General features: G+C 38.4%; 1 protein-coding gene across 2 annotated transcripts in view; it reads right to left on the reverse strand.

Moving 5' to 3' along the window:
- sbf2 (SET binding factor 2) overlaps positions 1 to 15969 on the reverse strand; it is a 141608-nt gene extending 125639 nt beyond the window's left edge. For both annotated transcript variants that reach the window (XM_088934914.1, XM_088934913.1), the window contains exon 1: positions 15805 to 15969. In XM_088934914.1, coding sequence (XP_088791040.1) covers positions 15805 to 15859 — 55 coding nt within the window. In that variant the 5' untranslated portion in view covers positions 15860 to 15969. The remainder of the gene's footprint in view (positions 1 to 15804) is intronic.
- Between the last annotated feature and the right edge of the window lie 5897 nt (positions 15970 to 21866).

Here is a 21866-nt window from a genome sequence, read left to right on the forward strand (position 1 = left end):
GGTAATTGAAATCACATGCTTGGAATTTCGGAAGATGGAGCTCCAGTTTCAGCATACGATGACAGTAAATGACAGAATTCCTCAAATACCAAGAGCCTAGGCCCTAAACTTTTCTTCACAACTTAAATCATTCCTGCAACTGTCAGTTACTACCCCCCAGATAACAATAAAATGTTATAGTCAGCACTGGTGGTGAACTCCACATCAAAGCAGAGCTGTGCAATGTTGAAGATACCCTTTACAATAACAAGCCGAGAGGAATTCCAAATAAACAGTGAATTTCCATTGGTCTCATTTAAATCTTGTTAGCCTTTTCGCAAGAAAGCAGGAAAACACAAACCCTAAACAGACATAACGCCGAGCTTCGTGTTTAAACTAAACAGATTTTTGTGTTCCTGCCAACTTATGCACACACGTCCACCTTGCGTTTGCGTTCCTGTGGTGAAGTATCTGGATTGCACTGCAGCAAAATTAATTTTGTATGTCACGTTTCTAAAGGCATACTAGGGTGCCTTCTGTGTGGAGTTTACACGTTCTTCCAGGGTCTGCATAGATTTTGCTGTGCGTTTGCAAGCAGGTGTGTGTGGCCTGAGATAAACTGGGCCCCGTCCAGAGTGTATCCTGCCTTGCTCCGTGCTTCTGGAATAGGCTCCTACTCTTAAAAGGAAATGGCTTTCCTGTTTCCCGGATTGGATTTAAAGTGCTATTGAAAGTGGAAGAAGAAAACCCCCCCAAAAAATCAGGCTTCCCTTGAATTGTGTTTCAACCATTATTGTAAGACAAGTACTGGTATTTGTTATTAAAAATCAAGCTTGACTGTAGAAAATAAAAGTGGTATGAATTAGCATTTATCCTGTGCTGGTATTTTATGAAAGCCAAGTCACAAAGGTTAAGAGTTTAGTACTTTCAAGTTCTCTCCATGTCCCCTACCCTGCACAGGTACACTCGTATGTATTCCATGCTTCCTGTAGGAATCTTCAACAGGATGCTATATAAGAATTCTGCACAAGATCCTCTAAGATCTTTGCAGATCCTGTACAGGAACCTAAATCGGCACATCATTCCAATCAATCCTAGAAGATCCTACATGCATTTTATGCCTTTTAATAAAGGACTGTGTGCCAATTAGTGCTGCTGCCTTGCAGCTCTGAGCCCTGGGTTCGATTCGGAGACGGTTCACCTTCGGTGTGGAATCTGCACTTTTGCCCTGTTTTAGTTTTCCTCCTACCAACGAGGAGCATGTTGACGTCGCTAAATTTCACACTGAACGAGTACCTAGTGTGAGGCCTATTCTTTGTATTTCCTACCTGTAGTAGAAATGCCAGCCTTTTAGGTGGTACAAAGCTCAGGTGAAGATGACATAATTCTGTGAAACACAGGGCCTGGACAATGGGCTTATGGAACAGATGTGTTTCACGTTAGAAAGTCATTTCAGTTCATGTCAGCTTTGAAGGCTGTGCTTCATATTTCATCAGAGGGAGCTAGTGCATTTGCAGCTTAAAGCATCCAGATAGTCTAAAGTGGAAAGGAAACTGGCTTTATAGTATACATATTTTACAAAATTGAAAGTGGTTAAAGCTGTTAAAATAATACAGCAACGCAATGCCAATCTGTAGTAATAGGCACATGCTAAAAGTGTTTGGACTACTTTCAGGAATTGTGTACTTTTGGACCACCTGGTGTTTAGCCCAAGTAATTAGTGAAAAAGGCTGAAAAATTCATAGCCATATTGCACATTATAGGATCTAAAAAAAATCATCACCCTTCCGTCTCCCACACCTTTCAAAAAGACACCATGTTTTCACAGCAATTGGAGAGAACTAGCTGCCAAAAACCATAACACAGAAATGTTCTTATTAAAATACTAAGCATAGTTTACCACTTAAAATTCATCATTGTTTTTGAAATGGGTACTTCCCTTGTGTAAGCTTACAAAGTCTTTTTATTTTTAATTTTGGATGAGAATAAAGGATTTCTCAGCCAAATCTGTTCTCGGTGGTATACTCCACAGTTTCTGGCACGCTCCCTAACCCTATAGCAGCAGGTCTCCAATGTTTTAATCTATACTCTAATGAGAACATTATCCAATCAGAAGTGTAATGACCCTTCAGAATAACACTCACCAGATTTCTGTCAGGGGTCTTAAAGTTGTTTACTATTCATGTCTCTAAATTCTGGACAAGCAAACAAAACTGGAGACACAAGAGTACATTGGCTGAGAAACTGGAAAATATTACATTCTTGACCTACAGAAGAGGAGAAGTATGCAACTCTTCAGCATTTATTGGTGAAAGATATTCTGACTAACCCTAAATTAACATGGGCATAACCTTTTTGTTTACCAGAATCTACCCAGATACACTCATAATGAAAAAGGAATCTTGATTATGTGCATTGCTTGCAGCTAGAGTAGCTTGCAATTTCTAAATGTTAAAACAGAAATAAAATCCTTAAAAACATGACATGAAACTAGAAATTATAAGGAATTCTTCTGTTAATACAGCTCGCATTCATTCATTCTTTAATTCATTAACGTTATCATATCAAGTCAATAATAGAGGCGTACACTACCTACAAAGTCATTTTTCTAACAGTCCAATTCAATATCCTGTATTTTATCACAAATCCATTTCTACCCCTGACACAATAGTAAATGAGTTGATGAGTGAATAAATAAAACCATGGAATGATTTTCAGACTATGAATAGCGAAAAACACAAAAACATACAGTATCTGTCTTTGCCTTTGATAACATAGAGAACACCTTCCTTATGACTAATAAGCTCAGACACTTCTCAAGTATTGATTTTTGACCATTCGTCCAGGAGGATCGTCTTCAACTCCTTTGGATTACTCCACTTATACTTCTACTCTTTTTGATACCATTACTCTCTATTATGACTCATAAAAGTGTTATACTGGAAATTCTGGTGGTCAGTCAGGGACATTCTGTTGGAAAGTCCATTTGCAACAATGCTTGAGCTTCTTACCGGAGGCAACAACATTTCTGTATGAAATATCTTGACATACTTTGGAATTTGTTTGTCTCTCATTTCTAACAAGGGACCAAACAATATCTTCAGACCATCAGAAGAAAGGATTGTAATGTATAATGGAGATTAGCTAAATAAAAAGGTCTCTGGAAACACACAAGAAAAACTGTGAACAGATACGAATAAGAAAACACAGTAAAAATTCTGTCTAGAGCAAACCATTAACTCAATGGGTACTGAATAAAAAAAGAAGTGTTTTTTAATCCTTTTTCATTTTCGTTTGCTTGTAATTGCTACGGTCTCCAAAACAAATACAGAAGTGCTTTGTTTTTCACAAAAGCAGATGTTCCTTCTCTTTTTTATTTCATTTATCTTTCCAGCGACTCTCTAAACAGCAAAAATGTTTCATAAATCGAGTGCTAACTGGGCCAACTTCATGGCTTTCCTTAAGCCTGGGCTGAGTGTCCATCAACAGATGCACAGGCATCACTTGCCATCCTCTAAGTTACAGCCTGTGCTTGACTGGACTATCCTGATACACACACTGAAGCAATAGAGAACTCTGCATCACCTGGGTTTAGATGTCATTTTTTGGACGCGGAAAATTATTTTCCCTTAGTCCTTAGTTAAAGCTTGGCACACACTTTAACTGCAAAGTACTGTCCATCTGATCTGATTGCCTCAGGGAGGATGACAGAACCTTAAACTAGCTCTCAATCTTAAAGGTCTCATCTCAGCTGACGGGGTTTCAGCTTGCAGACAGTGCTGTTGAGAGCCAAAGAACAGTGCTCCTGTTTGGTTTTTCATTTCCATGCAAGCTCCACAATGCCGTCGTTTGCTAAAATGAAATACTAATTCATGTGTCTGGAGTGTGCCAACTGGTTAAAAGCCATCGCTGACTTCTTTTTTTTTTACTTTTCAACAAGCATAAGAGCCAACGTTGCCTGTGACTTGGGAGTTGGAACCATCACTTTGGCTAAGGAAGTGTGAATGGTAGACACAAGGCAAACCTGCGGCACAAAAAGGAGGAACACATATCTCCCCATAGGCCACCGAATGAATGAGAACCAATCAATTCTGGCACTCTATCTCTTGCACAGCTTGCAAGGGCAATCCAAAACAAACTCTCCCCCTGGGTTAATGTGTTCTTCCTTGAAAGCCAGAATACTGACCTTTACCAAAGACAAAACACTCCGACAGTTGGCCTCAGCACCCTGCGAAGAAAGATGCTACCGTCTGAACACATTACGTGTCTGTTCTCTCTCCCACTGAGCTACGCTGCAGCCGATGCAATTAATCAAAGCCAGTGCACACTGTTTTATCATTCCACTGTATTCAACATCACATATTAAATCTTCCATGTTTTCTTAACCTGGGTAGGTAGGAATACAGCACTTTATTTTAATTAAGCTTCTCATCATAAAATTATAGATCTTGACTGAAAACAGCGAGGTCTCCTATTTAAAAATAATGACATCTAAAAATCTAATATATTAGGGTTTTTAATAACACTGCCCAGCTATCGATGAGTAGCATGTACACTGTTAACTGCAAAAGGAAGGAACTAGGCTTGTTTTCCAGATCTGCTTTACAAGAGGAAAAACTAACCAAACTAAAAATCATATAAAAGGAAAAAGGTGTTCTTCACAGACCCCAAAGCTCACTAACAAACCATAAAATTCAACGTTAAATTTTGTTCTGATTTCACAAAAGTTTGAAAGACAGGGTGAACAAGACTGATGTCAATTTGTTCATTCCCAGAGGCTTAAACCAAATTAATTTATTTCAGGACAAAACCATAAAAGAGAGGCTCAACAGAATCACACACTTTAAAAGAAAAGTATGTGGAATATGTGGAAAAGGTGTCTCCTGCAAAAAACTTTTATCACATCACTAACCATGCCACAAAAATACAAAAAACAAAAGACAACCACTGTTGTGCATTAAGGATGATAAAAAATGAAGTGCTTTGAAGTCGAAGGCCAGCTCTCTTTCTTTTAACCTGGCTTTTGACATTTAAACATTTCCTTTGCACCTTTAGAGATCTTCGTGCAACACAAGACCCTGCAGAATAAAAAAGAAAGTTGCTTGTGCTTCTCACTGTAATCAATAAGTACATACGAGGAGAATTAAAATGCACGCTATCACTGGAGCAGCACTGGAGGTGATAAACAGGAAGCCAGGATAAATGGAGCATTGCCTCAGCCTCCTAAAACGTGTTGCAGATTAACAATAATATCCAACCCCCATATTTTTGCAATAAATGGATAACCAAGAGATCAGACTTTGGTATGCCATTGCTGTAGCTTGCTTAAGTAAGAATGAAGACAGACATTCTACGGACAGCATTCTTGACCTTACATAAATAAATTTGAGTAGCTATAATCTTGCTAAGATTACCTTTAGTCCTTGCTTTCCACACAAACCATTTGGCAAAACAGAGGTTAATCCAGTAGAATTTAATTTTACATTTACTATCACAAGGTTTTAGAACTTTGTCCGCACTTTTATTTCAAACTTAAATCAGACTGCAGACATTAAAAGACACTCTAAGATAAAGCCACATTCCAGGATCCCAAAGCCTGACTTGAAGCCAATTCTCTCGATTACAAGTAAAACACAGCCATTCTGTCTCATCTCCAAAGGGCAAAACACAGCAATAATCTTTAAAGACAAAAAAAAAAGTGTTACCATTTAACATGGAGTTATTGATTCACTCAGGATTTAGCTATGACCTTAGAGACCATGAACCCTGTTACTGGATTAGACCACTGTTCTTGAAAATTTTATGTCTTAAGAATGCATACCAGTCAAACAAGGTATTGAAATTCCAGAGACAACAACTTCAATATCTTTCAGATACTTCTTTGCTAAGAGTTTAAGTACAAGGTCGATTCTAAGTGTTATCATCGTAGCATATCAGTAATGTATTAAAATCTTCCCTTCAATTCTTTTATCTGATGGAAAGCAATTCTAAAGGAAACAGACAGGGAGCATGATGACTCCAGTCCTATTGTTTTGCTCCCTGGTGTTATTTTCACATTTTCCTTTTTTTTTTTACAAAATTAAATCACCATAACTGATCTTCAAAATTCATTTTCCATTTCTCTTGTGGTTCACTTGATATTTTTCTTACTTCCTTAAGCTAACGATATAATTTTCTTGTAACAGGGGTGATCATTATCAGCTTGATTATCTTGACATGTTTTGAAAAGTACAGTATATATTGGCTCAAAGAGAACAAGTGTGGGCAGACTGCATTTTAAAAACATGTGCATGACGTCTGAAACCCCAAAACAGGATGGGAAAATTGTGTTTTAAAATATGCTTAATGCATGTCTGCATAACAAAATTGAGATTTCTTCTGATGAAAACTCTGAATAAACCATTCGATTTTTTCCCCAAGTTCGAGCCCACTCCCCCTCCCCCCCCCCCGGCCACTCTGCAGGTAAGGCAGTGGCCTGAGCTCACTCGCAACACGAGCACAGAACAGCCCCCTGGGGGGCAGAATGGTGAGAAGAGTTCAGAACGCTTGTGCAAACATTAACAAGCCACACAGTGATGAGCCACAGGCTCTACAAAATAAGGGTTTCCTCTAATTGAAGCAATGAGGCCCTTTATACCAAAAGGCTCTTTAAAAATCAGAGGTGCTCCGATTCAGCCTAATTTATAAACTAATAAAACTAGAATTGCAGCCTACAGCAGCCCCCTCAATTGACTGTCTGACCTGAGACTCTTTATTAGTTACTTCTACCTGCCAAATGTAACAAAAACAAATCATTACTTTCTCTGATGAAACGAGTGCCAGAAACTAGATTTTAACGCTTTGCTCATTTTTTTTAAGTTGTAAGTTTTTATTTTCTTAAAAAGAAAAATGTTGGTCAGCCAACAGTTTGTGCTTTTGGATTGCTCTACTGCGATCAGAATGAAGTATTAGTTTATCATTGTTTTTACACACACCCCCCCACCCAGAAAGCAGGATTGTTCACTCCATTGTCTCTGACTGCATCGGCCTCTTCTGAATTTCTTAGTTTTGAGCAATTAATAGCGTCAATGTCTAATTACATCATTATTGTGGACAACAGGACGACCAACAGAGACAGGTGAGCATGAAAATCTGGGCTACAGCACCGGAACCTCCAGGGATCAAAGTATTTCGAACAATTGCGTACATACATATTTTATAAGGAAAAGCGTAGAGATTATTGTTTCACTGAAAAGACACAAAAACAATCAAAAATTAAAGCCACATGTTGGTCTAATAAACAGATTCTAATCTTACTGATACCATCTCGGATTTCTAAAACGTAAGGGATGTGGTCAAATTATATGCGTCATACTGACCTACTGCTACTAGATATTGTTTATTCATAATAAAAGATAATCAAGGAATGCGTTTATGGTCATAATGATTGAAAATAACAAGTGAATTAAACCAGGTTTCTTTTCTCCCAACAGTTCAAAAAGCAAACACTGACTACAAATCTGATACTACATGTACAATGCTACTGTATATACTGTACTGTACAATTGCACATTTTTAGAAAAACAAATATACTGAATGTACTTTATTGAAAATATGGAGTGTTTTCTACAGAGTAAAGCTATTTTTTGTCCTGAGATAAGCGCTTTCCCCACTTCATCCCAGTTTGACGCAAAAAATTGTACATGATTTTGGGCACAAACCCATTTCTTAAACAGCCATAAGCCTACATGCAATTTATATTGTATAAGCCATGTTTGCCAGGCCTGTGGAGGTCAACGGGTATTACTGTGCTGCTTTTTAACTTTAAAAATTTAAATTGATTGATCCATTGAGTTTTGGGGAAAATTAGGTTACGTATCGATAGTATAAAATCAAGAACTGCCTCAGACTTACAAATATCCTGCATGTTCAGTTTGGCGTTTGCGAGGCTGAAATTCTGTTTTAAATTTTGTACAATACAGTAAGTACATTGCAACTAGATTGTGTATATACATTGTATGAATACTTTGGTTGCTGCTGTTGTTGCTCCAATATGAAAGGCCTGACCCCTTGCCCCATTTCTGTCAGCAAGATATCAAGAAATTGCTAGAGTTATACAATCTGTTGATAACAGGGTACAGATTTTTTTTTAAATCTCCGAGATCTACATACTTCTTTCCCCACAGGAACTAAGTAATAAAACACAGGGCTTTTTTATAAGAAAATCCCACCAACAACATCTACTGTATGCACTTCATGGAAACACTTTAAGCATGTGGTAACATTTGCTCTCCCTGAGAATGGAATGCAGGTGTTTTTTTGTTCAGTTTAAGGAAAGTTACATAATACCTTTCCTGTGTTCATGACCTACAAAAAAGGAAAAGGAACTATCAAACCAATGACTAGAGCCTACTAAATTATGTAGACTTTTATGTGTTCATTTCTGTGCATTTTATGTGTTTCTTAAAACGTCGCTTACTGTAGGCATTACATGTACCGTATAGTACAGGCAGCAGATGGACTCCTTAATATCAGCTTGCAAATTATAATTTATTGCTTGACTTGTAAGAAAAAATCCATTTTAGGATTTTCTCTGCTAATTACTGGGAAAAAGAATACCCCTGTTAACAGGAAGAAAAAGAGCTAATCTGAGCCAGAAGAACTCAAGAAGGCAAATAGTTTGGAAATACCCTCATATTTTCAAGACTACAGTTCTTAAATTATCTTAAGTTAACTTTCACAAAAACATTACGAAACCTACGGGATCAAATTCATTACAGTAGTACAGTTACTTTAACAAAAATTAAACAGAGCAAAATAAACAGTGCAAATAAAGCATTTTTGCAGCTAAGACTCCATTGCTTTTAGTAATTTTTGTGAACATTAGCTAAGTTAACAAAAATCATGTTTGCTTTACGTAAGTGTAGAACATGAAACACAAAGAAATGTATAAAAATATGAAATTATGAGAGTCATCACATGCGAAGGGCACCTTCATGTGTAACAGCCACTCAGGGACCCCAGGAAATAAGTGTAAATACTACTTCTTTACAGGGAGTCTAGTACAAATTGTAGGTCATTAAAGTGGTTAAGTACTGACTCTTTGTCTTCCTTTAAAAATGGGACAGATTTAAATCTTAAAACAATAAGCTTTAGTCAACAACACAAGCTAGCCTAGTAGTTAACAGAATAGTTAACGCTTGTATACTGTATAATCTCACTTAGCTCTAACCCAAAAAAGTGTCTCCTGTGTTAGTGAAGATTAACAATAGACAACATTTTCTTCCTTACAAACCACAAACTGTTCAGATGTTACAAGAAATGAGGTGATAATAATTTTCAAATTTAATCTTTGAATCGTACAAATTATATTGATCCACTATTAAGCACAAAGCGCTATATAATTGCACACCCATAATAATAAGCACAGCAAAATGAACCAACTAATCCAAAAATACAACTGAATTACAATAACAAACTTAATGCTAAGCACTACTTCAGGAACCAAGGATATACATGTAAGCCAAAACAAAGTGAATTTCAGAAAAATTAAGACAGAAAATACTACACAGTGCTAGAGCCCTAGGTTCAATTTGGGACCTAGAATACTGTCTGTGAGGAGTCTGTATGCTCATCCTGTGTTTGTGTGGGTTTTGTCAGGAGCTCTGGTTTCCTCCCACAGTCCAAAGACTGTGGTAACTGGTTGGTTAACTGGCTTCTGGGAAAGCTGGCCCCGGTATGTGTGTGCACGTTTGTATCCATGTGTTCCCTGAAATGGACAGGCGTCTCGTCCAGGGTGTATCCTGCCTTGCACCCACTGCTGGCTGGGATAGCCTCCAGCTCCCATGCGATCTGCACTGGATAAAGAAGCTAGAAAAACGCTGGATGGATTGTGATGCAGTTCTACACACTCTCTTTACACAAAGGGTTGTGAGGGTCCGTAACAAACTGCTGTACCCAGAAACTGCAGGGTACTTGTAAAGACATTGCATAGTGCAATAGGATGGTAAGTACAGTGGTTTAACAAAAATAGCTGCTGTTGTTAATTCCCTGCCTCACATTTGTGGTAAAGGGCCACGTCGCTGGGCCAGCAAGCAGTATGAAAAATAACTTGCGGCCTCTCCAGTACAACCTTCTGTGTCCTTTGCCGCAAAGTGTCTGCCAAGGAACACTGTCAGTCAGTGCAAAATCACGCCATGTGGACTGAAGCTACAGAGAGAGAAGTTAAACAGACGGCAACTCGAGAAAGAGTCCGGAACGACTGCTGTGTGACATGCGAGGTCAAGGGAGGAGAGATACTCTTGCACAAATTGACACACAATCGGTAATGGTACTCCTGACTTTACAGTATATACACACACACTAATAAACATATCCTCCACAAAATCTGACTTTCACTTACAGTAACCTTTATATGACTGGCATACCCTTTACCCCCTTACCTCGTCACCAATATTGTTCTTAAAATTAATATTGTTGAAAATTCACACAAAAGTAATGAATTATAACCAATTCAAGATAATTTTATAATTTAAGATTATGAATAAACAAAACTTCACAGGAATGCTATGGCAGAACTCTCTGCCGAACAGCTCACAGTTTTGTCTCATGCATGGCTTTCCATACTTTTTCACTACAAAATAATTCTCTCCATAGTTAACATAACATAACCTGAACTTCGGATTTTTTTCACTTTCGGATTTCCCCACTTTAATCTTCTACTTCTACTTAGTCTTCTACTTCTACTTAGTCTTATGGGCACATAGATTGCTGAGGTGCTATCAGCCACCTTCCAAAACCAAAATGATTTTAACACATCAAGGACAGCCCAATGGTAGAGAAAAAAAAGGCAAAAAATAAATCCCAAACGACAACTACTATTCTCCTACAGCTGTCTCAAGATGGAGGGTCAACTGACTGAGCACAGTGGAACAGAAAGTTTCTTTCACCCTTTTCTGCATCCTTTTCTCTGGATCAGCTGTAATTAACTGAGCCCATTTATTAGATTTAATAGTACTACAACTTCCAGAAGCTGTATTCCTGAAGAAACTGCCTGAATCCATGGAGCTTTGTGCAATGCCAGGAACATTTTGTCCTTCCACATTTGTCAATCAACATGCACAAAAAAAGAGCATGGTCACAGCTTACCTACTGAGCATGGTGCTCTTCCAACGTGTTGAGCACACATCATGCAGCTTCTCACAAACACCACCTGTTTGGCAGCTTCAGAAATTTGTTATCATTTCTGTTTTTCAATTATTTCTGTCCCCGTCAGAACATGATGTCGTAATGTAGCACAGGGAAAGCTCATTTAAAAGGTGAGAGAAGAAGTTTCCTTTTCTTCTTGTACACTTTCCTGCATCTGTATGAATGAATATGCTTATTCAAGGCATTTGTGTAAATAAAAATAGTGCTTTTTAGCACTGGTTTGCAGGGACACAGAAGGAGGAAGCACACCAGAGTCAAACATGTCCACCAGAGTCAAACGTGCCCATTTCAGAAGCATTATGGTTTGGGGCATCTGCAACAGGGAAATATTTCCCTGATCATGTTTCTTAATTTCAGTGGTACGACATCTGTTAAAAAGATGTTTTTTTAAAAGCCAACAATTCACCCAGCACACAGAAAACATTTTTAACCAGTTAGAAATACAATAACAGTAGAACACAGATGTAGTGACCCAATCTTTTCCATAACCAAGTATGTTTGCCCAATTGACACCTTTTCAGGTTACAGCAGTTCTGTCAATGAATCAGATTAATTGTTGTACAAACTGGTATATTATGCAGGAAAAATGATGAATGCCTACAGAGCCCTCTAACTACTATACCAGACACACCCCACAAAACCAACGACCACCTGTAACTCTGCTACTTAAATGTGTTAATTCATATCAGCAAGAGACTGAAAAAAATAGTTACTTTAATTCATAAGCAGGCAAACAGATTAAAAAGTTACAGGACCTCGTCAGGGCTATACATTCCCAGATGCAATCACCTGAGGATGCTTACACCGACTAGTCACGGCGGAGAGACTTACCCTCATACAGTATTAGCACTCATTTGGGGACTGTATGACACAGGTAGTTTGAGCACTGAGCTGAGCTGATGTCACCAGGCTTCAATCCTTATTGCGTGCAGATGACAAAGCAAGCTTCTCAACTGCCCAAGTGAAACAAGGCACCAGGGCAATTCTCCTCTAAGAACAGAACTAGTGTTGAGATTGAGTTTACATACAGTAGATGTCTTCAATGACTATCAAAACCCCAAATTGCTTGACAGGCATGTCAAGTCTTATACTCTATACTTAGCCAGCTCTGGGCAGGAACATGGACATTTTTGTAGGCATGAGGCAGGAAGCACGCTTCTTGGCTCTAGTAAGCATTCGAAGTACAAAAATAAATAAATTCAAAAGCATGTTCTATACAACAACTTTACTGCGAACCACAGAGCAATATTCTAAGAGGAAAGCAGTGGTGTTCTGTATGCAGTTCAAACCGCTCTAAAAGCAATTAAAGCACAACTCCAACAAATGAGCATTCTGCAAAGGCTGGGGAGAGAAAGATTTATAAAGAATTCTCTTTTTCATATTTGTAGGAGCTGTTGTATTTCAAATAACTATTAAGGAAAAATGTTTAGTTCTGAAAGAAAAGTTTATGGTATCTGTCATTGCAACTACCCTAAAATTAATTTTAAAAAGGCATAGCAATTTGTGAAAGACATACTCTGAATTAAAAGTAGTAAGTAGAAGTAGTAAAATGTATTGGTATAATTGGGAAACAAAATTGGACAATTTAATTTGCAAGGCACAGGATATTGTGAAGTGCGTTTGTGAAATATGTGGAACTTGTACACTGAATCGTGTGCATTAAAAGAGCTGACTGAATTCCCTCCATTCTGCTATAAGCACCTTCCTGTTGCATTTACTTTGTGCTTTCAGCTTTCATTTTCTCAGTTAAGTACTTGTTTCCTCTTTCCTAGGGAGGGAGAAAAAAACATCCTCCAAGGCAAAAGGTTGTTTGATGTGCCACAAGGAACAACCAAAAAGCAAAGCTCTTTTTATTGCAGTACTTCAGCTATCAGTGAAAAGACCTGTCCCTAGATCCACTTGACCCATGTACAGTATTCAAACTTTGAAATGGATTACTGTAATCCAGTAACAATGACCTTTTTGTTCAGATGTACCCAGTCATTTCTGAATAAATCATTCTGATTATGATTGTAATGGTTCAACAAAGAATAACTGATGGGGGTTTTTATTCTGCATGTCTTCTGTTGAGCGTGAAAGAAAGACTGAGGAAGGGGGCACTAAGAAACACTGAGATTAAACAAACACACTTGGAAAGAGCAATTAACCTTTTAAATTCCCACTTTTTTCACACGTAACACACCACCATATTATTAAAATATTATTGAAAAAATACCTGTGGACTATAATAATAATAATAATTCCTTGATTCCTTGCATGTGTATAGTGCTTTTGATCCCAAAGGATCCAAAAGCACTTCACACAGAAGAACTAAGATTTCATCCAAAAGTGAATCGGGTTTAATTTTTCTGTGGCACTGAGGGGTTTTAATTTGCTATAATCTCACTTTTGGATTTCAACTTGCTGATTCCGCTTCATCACTAAAATCTCCTTTACTTGGATTCCTTCTTTTTCAATTCTTCTGCATCTTAGGACCAGATTCCTCTAGTTCCAGCAGAGGCATTTGGCTGTAGGCAAATGGAATTACTATAAATGCTTAACTGCATCTGCAGAGCTGCAGACACAGCTATTTTTATGTCTAGATTAGGTGTGCTGTGCTTAGGTTTGCCTTCTAGTTTTAAATGGTGCCATGTAAATCATCAAAACAGTTTTATAAACTGGAGGTTTCTTAACGTTCAGCAATAATAGCATAAAAGTACAGGTGTTTGTTTCACACATGAATATTAAGATTATCTAAAAAAATGTGACACATATAAAACCACAAAAAGATTCTATAACACCCACAACCACTTCTAATTGTTACGCTGAAACCTCAAGAGTTCTACCACATCCTGTCAAATTCACTTAAACCCAGATAAAGAAAAAATGTCAAACGTACAGTACGTAGACAAGGAATGCCAGATATTGTATGTTATGCCTGCTTGGTAGTTAACAGAACTATCGGGCTTTAGATCACACACAAATACAACCTCTTAAGGAATTAACACGGCAATGTGTTAATAAAAATGCACTGCGTTCAATGTTTCTGTTCCTGTGATACAAAAGAAAAAAATCTAATATCATAATAAGCCAGTTATTTGCCCGCATACAATAGGCAGTGCTTTTTAATCACCGATAATTTAATTCCCTAATAGTGTTACAGTATTTTACGTCAAACTCTTAACGGTGTGTTTAGATTGTAAAATAAAAGAGAGCTTGGACATGACGCAACTGACGCAAAACTGATTCACCAGTCAAACCAGGGGCAAACCACTCAGGGCAGCCATTAAAACAAATAGCAAAAACACCGTGACAACTGCATTTGCTCCAATCTGACCTCAGCAGTTCCTATCCTAAACTCCCCGCGGGCACTGGTGCTTCACATTAACGATCCTAGGAAATCCCGACAGTAAGTTTACAAAGGTTATGTCATGCATCTCCATCGCCATCGCCACAACCCATTAACACCGACAGATGACTTCTGCAAGCAAGTGTCACGCGTGTCCATGATTATAAGATCATGCTCTTTAAGACGATTACAACAAAACGCCAGAGCACATAACATTTGGGGTGCACGTTTCTCCGGATTCTGCTTTTCACTGAAATGTGTGAAAGCCTGTGTGTGGTTTATTATTGTTTTGTAGGTAAATTATCTTAATGGAAATTATTACGTGCTTGATTTGATCTAATTAGCAATCCAGAAACCGTTAGCTAATGACACTGGAAACACCTGTGGCCTTACTACCTGTTTTTTTCCTCCATACTGTACCTGTTTCGTCTTTGTTCACAGAAAAGAGTGGCTACCTTACACAAATCAGGAAACGTTTCCAGAATTATAGAACGATCCTCTACCAAAACGCCAACGTTATTTTAATCTATGTATTTACACGATGCCAAAATGCCCAGTTCAGTCAACTAAAACCTTTTGGGCCGTGAAGATCATTTTAAATGATCCGGAAGATGCAGTAGGCAATGATGGTTGCAAATACAATGTTGAGCAAAGCATTTAAAATGAATCACAAAGAAGGACATTCAAAATTTAAAAATGCACCCAATTCACGACTAAATATATGTCTATTTAGCTATATACCTTGCTCAAATTATTGAGGATCATTTTTTTAATTTTGTTATTGCTATACCAGTCCTAGATCCTCGAATCAGTAGGTGGGCATATAAGCCACTGTATTTAGAAAACTTAAGGACTGAAATTGCATTTTGTTGAAAATGGTTGTCGTACATTACTTGTTTTTACCAATAATGGGCTTTAGTAAGCACAGTCACTATTGTCTTAGTATGGTCAATTCCAAGCGTTGTTAAACATAATCTCTGCACGTCATTCATTACTCATTCAGGATGTGACAGGCTGAATTGTTCCAGTAAAGTTTCATTTACTTTAAAAGAAGAAAAAAAAAACTATATTTACAATTCTTTCTTCCTTCTGCCTGCGGTGTACAGTTACATTTTACAGAACTGAGCAATGACAAACAAACCCCTTTTAAAAACAAAAAACAATACACTGTAACGTAGTGCCAAAGCATCCAATCTGGATACCACAGTATCCTATTAACCCACTGACTTGCACGGCCTGAGGAATCCCCCCTTTGCAAGAGCAGTCCGGTGTTTCCAGGACGTAAAGAATTGCGTTTTTCGAAAACTCACCAGTCTTTTCATGATCGTATCCCACGACAATGAAATAATCAACCAGCCTCGCCATGTTTGGTTCGATTTACGACCTCTACCAAGACAATTCAGCATTTTTCTTTCTCCAAAAGCACAGCCATGTTTGACACAAGTAAGGGCAGTGCGCCTGCGTGTGCTGTAAGTGATCCTGTATGGGCGTGGGCCGTCTGGGTTTACAAACACAAATTCGTGCTGTATAATCACAGGCTCGCTCCCTACGTTCTGCAGAAAAAGGAAATGCAACACGCCGTCTTCCACAAATGAAAAAAAAACACTTAGCGATCACAGTCACATTTTGTAAATGAGCGCAAACATGTTAAAAATACTAGGGTAGTTTTTAGCTGTGCATTGATTTGTTAAAACAACGTTTCCTGCTGGAAACGCAAGATGTAATTACAGTAGGCAAGACTAATTGCTTCCTTTTCTGGAATATCTGCACTGGCCAACCTTAAAATCTTTTTTGAAAGTACTTTGGTTTAAATTGCAGGCTGCCGTAAAAATGTGGTATCGTTGGGGCATTGACAGGACATGGAAAATGTTCTGGCGAGCAAAATAACATTTCTTTAGTGAAAGGATGACTTAAATTATTTAGCAAGTCATTAGCAGCTGCATGTTGTTTAGTACAAGTAAATGCTAAGGCAAAGCAGCGTCTTAAAAAGCAGGTGTATGTAGACCATGTTGGTGCCATATGGGTGCTTTAACCTAAAGCAAATCGTTGTTTTCCAGTTCTCCTGTGTTAATGATGCAATGTCGAACATTCTGACAGGACCATAAAATTATTATTCTATTTTTAGTTATTTTGTGGCCAAATATCCCATGGCTTTGGCACAAAAGAGTGTTGGGTTTTCACACATGTTTTTAATGTTTAGGAGCTCGTGTCAGCTTATTTTAATATCGTTAAGAAAAACCTTTGCTGGTCGTCAATGACACGTCTCTAGGTAACTAACAACAATAATCCCTTTGTACTTAAAAACTTACAGGTTCCACATTTTTTAACCGTTGCCTACAGATGTTCTTCTTCAGTTGCTGTGATATAAAAATACTTTAAATTGTACAGTTTATATTGTCATTTACAGCGTAAATATCTCATATCACAATCTATTTTTTGTTAAAAGGGTTAGCCACAGTAAATACGATCAGTGACAATACCCAAGGACATTGCATGCATTTACTTTACTGTAATTTACAGTACCCCCAATTTTACTACTGTTTTACTATGCTTTTACCATAGCATACCACAATAAACATTCATGAAACATTTTGTATGCACACTGTGGGTGCTTGTAAAGTGTGTAATGTGTAATGATCAGCCTTAGGGAAGCCTGTCATCTGCTGCCTTTACTTCCTCAGCTTCAGCACCTTGCAGACTGCAGCCTGTTTTTGTTGGCCTTTAAATCAGCCCTTGATTTATTGCTGAGAAGTTTCCTTTGGGACATTAACACCTAATAAAGTTTATTGGCACAGCAATCATAAGGTTATTTTGACAAAATAAAAAACATCCTCTGCCACCATAATATTTTCTTACCACTTCAATGTACACGTGTAGTAGCACAAGCTCACTTGCTCACAAGTTCGCTTTCATACACGCTCGGCCAATGACAAAGCTCCTGAGCGACACAACTGGGATTAGGAAATGTAAAAATGCTAAGACCTGAGTTGTGAAGCTTTTTTAACAGCATACCTAAAACTCTGTCATCCGCTGACTTTCCACTTTTATTACTGGTATATTAAGTTCCAAAAGTAACATGGACTTGTTTTCTGGTTTGAGGTCAACTAAGGACTCTGTGAGAAGGCAGAGCTTCCTTGAGAAGTGTAAAAGCAATATCTATGAGTCTGGAAATAAGATAAAATATGAATTGAGAAAATGCCAGGACACAGGAAGGGCATTGTTAAACTGGATTTGTCATTATCCCTCATTTAATGTCACTCTACAAAAACACTTCATTTCTCTGTAAAAATTTGAAACCTCCTAATTTTTTTTCAGAACTTTAAATTTACAAATCTGTGGGAAGAGCAATTTCTGGGATTTCAACTGGGAGAATATGAACCCAAAGCAATTTCAAAATAGAAAAAGAACAACAGCAAAAAGCCAGAAACTAGGATAAACATATGAACAGCTGATAACTGACCTGAAAATAATATGCTGAGCAAACTAAGCAGCAGCTTCAGTGCCATTCCACCTTGATGTATAATAATAATAATAATTATTGCTTACACTTATATAGCGCTTTTCTGGACACTCCACTCAAAGCGCTTTACAGGTAATGGGGATCCCCTCCACCCCCACCAGTGCACAGCATCCACCTGGGTGATGCGACGGCAGCCATAGTGCGCCAGAACGCTCACCTCACATCAGCTATCAGTGGGGAGGAGAGCAGAGTAATGAAGCCAATTCATAGAGGGGGGTTATTAGGAGGCCATGATTGGTAAAGGCCAATGGGAAATTTGGCCAGGACGCCGGGGTTGCACGCCTACTCTTTTCAAGAAACGTCCTGGGATTTTTAATGACCACGGAGAGTCAGGACCTCAGTTTTATGTCTCATCCGAAGGACGGCGCCTGTTTACAGTATAGTGTCCCCGTCGCTATACTGGGGCATTAGGACCCACACAGACCGCAGGGTGAGTGCCCCCTACTGGCCCCACTAACACCTCTTCCAGCAGCAACCTTAGTTTTTCCCAGGAGGTCTCCCATCCAGGTACTGACCAGGCTCACACCTGCTGAGGTTCAGTGGGTTGCCAGTTGTGAGTTGCAGGGTGATATGCTGCTATTATAATTATAATTATAATAATAATAATAATAATAATAATAGAGTTTTTCTGGACACTCTCCTCCACCACCACCATTATGCAGCCCCATGTGGATGATGTGACACAGCCATAGTTTGCCAGTAAACACTCAACACACACCAGCTGTCAGTGGGCAGGAGAACGGAGCCATGACTGGTAAAGGTCAAGGTGGATTTGGCCAGGGCGTCAGGGTTACCAACCTGCTCTTTTCACGCCCTGGGATTTTTAATGACTACGCAGAGTCAGGACCTCGGTTTTATGTCTCATCCAAAGGACAGTGCTGTTTTTACAGTATAGTGTTCCCGTCACCTATACTGGGGCATTAGAACCCACACAGACCTTGGGGTGAGCGCCCCCTACTGGTCCCACTGACACCTCTTCCAGCCACAACCTTAGCTGTCCCAGGAGTCTCCCATCCAGGTACTGGCCAGGCTCACATGTGCTAGCTTCAGTGAGTTTGTGAGTTGCCATTTGTGAGTTGCAAGGTGACATAGCAGCTAAAATATTTATTGGGCTTGTTATAACTCATTACACCACCTCACACTATGTGGTGTCGAGTTCAAATGCTGGACAAGTAAAACAGTAATTCAGTTCTTAAAGTGAGCCTTTGGGTGCCACGTCTTTGCACTTATTAAAATGCAACCACACGAGACTGGCCATGCTGGAGGAGGAAACTCTTCTAAACTCTGCAGCATTTATATCAGAAGGGCCATGGAAGTCTCTGCCAAACACAAATAGCAAACATCACAGTGGTGTGGAAAAACACTGGAGCAGTGGGATTCTCCTTTTCTCCTGTTTTTGCCAGAAACTGAATAGCTTTAAAACGACTTAAATTTGTTAAGGGCTGAATCATGCATAGCTCCTAAACATTAGAGAGTAAAAAAGTGGGCTGTTAGCTTGCACTATTACAGTGCTTGTGACTGAACGAATAAACAATTCTTTGTTGTATCATGAAATTCTTCTCTTGCTCCTTCAGCATTGTGCTAGAAAGGGTTTCAGTGTGCTTCTGTCTTCTGGTGATTTTTCTTTTGAATTTAGCAAATATAAATATTTAGACTAATGTAGTGGAATTATCATTCTTACCTCAATAATTCAATCACTTTTCACTTAATTAAGAAAATTATTGTTTTTAAGTGTCTGTCATGATATTTCTAGGAAGAATGTGCTTAGTTATCTTTTACATTATCTGGTAATGTTTACACTGGAATTTACCAGGAAAAAAGCTCCAGAGAGCCATTCTTCTCATAGTTTATTTACTCAGATGATACAGACAGCTACTCTGGGGCCTGGCTGAAGTTTTAATTGGTTCAGTTCAGAACAGATCCTCCAGAAAAGGAAGGATCTGCCTCCTCTCCATCTCAACCAATATTGAAGGTCATGGTGTCATTTGTTAACACAGGAACCACTGCTATGTGTCCAGTAACCTTAGTGAAAATATACAATTAATTTAAGGGTTTAAGCGAGGATTAAATTCAGGACTGTGAAGAGCAGGTTTAGAATACTTCATATTTCAATAGAATTCTTTCATACTCCGATAAAGGTTCAGTGTTTTGATAAATCTACTGAAATTTAAATGAGTATAAGTGCAGTTGTAATCAACCCAACAACAATCCTGTCAGGATTATTAAGCATGATTTCTTTGTGTCACTATTCAAGTGATGTAAAGGAAACTCTAGGTTTTAGAGCCATTTCTTTTAAAATTAATTGATTCGTCTAATGTTCCAGTAAATGTAGATGGGCATTTTTCAAGCTGCAGGATTCTGATACAAGCCTCCTGAAATGTTGTTAAAGTACACCCCCTGTCACCAGGCTGTTGGAGGTACCATCCTCTGAAAGAGATGTTAAACAGATGTCCTTAATACTTGGCCATCAAGGATCCTTTGCCATTTTCCAAAAGAGTAGCATTGTGAACTCCAAGGTCATGGTTGGGTTCCCCTCTGTGCTTGCACAGCCTGGTGTCTCTAAAGGTCTCCTTAATTCAATTGATGAAGCAATTTCTAACCTGACCTGCTGTCTATTGGGGCTTCTGGTACAGTATATGATGGGTACTGTGCATATCCCAGTGCAGGTGCTGCACTTTAGCACAAGATGCTGATCCAAAGGTCCCTCACATATAGAAGGAGATCCATTTCATTCAGTGGTGTATGAAGTGGGTCTCCTTCTATACACTATGAAGCACCTTGTTCATCCTATGAGATCAAATGCACTATGCCTTTGCAACATTATTTTTATTCTTCACATAATGACTGTCTGAGATCCTTAGATCAATAAGCTATTAGCAACCTCATCTTGTTTGTAACCTTTTACCTTATACTTATGATGCATTTGATACATTTATTGACCTGACAATTTTTTTATTACCAGAAACCATGATTAAATGTGTGCTTTGTAGTATCTGTTTATCAGCACATGAAAGAACATTATACAGTAAATACAATTATTTATTAACCGTTGACGTAACCTAGGAGTGCTAACGTGTGTGGTTCAAATTGTTTCAGCATGCGGAGAACTACTGTGATGAAGTGATCATGTACTGTTAGATGCTACGCTGCTATAATTGCCATACAGATCTGCATCAGTACAGAAAGTGAGGGCTTTGATTTTTCTCATTGCCCCGATTTAATCACTTAATGTTTCTGATTCTTCATACCTCGTCCGCAAGTGCATTTGACGATGGATTCCACTGATTGCCGAAAGCTTTACCCTCCTATTTCAAATATCCAAGCGTAGTATGTTATCGACAGAGATAGCAGAAAACATAGAGGGAAAAAAAGATTCAGATTGGAAAGGAAGTATTAATCTACACCACATATTTCACATTCCAAAAACAGCTTCTGCGAACAAGCAAATGATTCACTGTATTGGTATGTTACACTGATTGGTGTCATCATCTTCATTGTTCAGTGTGGACAATGCTCAATTTCCACTATATTATCCTCAGGGGTTCTGGACTTGTAGTTGCAACACTAAGTGGAGCTCTGCTGTAGCACCCATAAGAAGGGGAATTTTGCTCTATTTGCCCTAGTAAAATGTCCCTTATACTGTATGCGGGTATTCTCCACGTTGTTATTGTAGATGAGAATTTGTGCTCAGCAGGCTATCAATTTAATTAAACATTTAGTGTTATTATTTGAACTCTTGCTCATTATATTGCTTTAGTAACATGCAAACACACACAAAAAAAAAACAAAAATAACAACTTCTCATCAAAATCCATAGCATAACAAGTTTAATGACAGATGTAGACTGAGTTT

The sequence above is a fragment of the Atractosteus spatula genome, chromosome 16, assembly GCF_055471065.1.
Source record: "Atractosteus spatula isolate fAtrSpa1 chromosome 16, fAtrSpa1.hap1, whole genome shotgun sequence".
In the NCBI taxonomy this organism is placed as follows: domain Eukaryota; kingdom Metazoa; phylum Chordata; class Actinopteri; order Semionotiformes; family Lepisosteidae; genus Atractosteus; species Atractosteus spatula.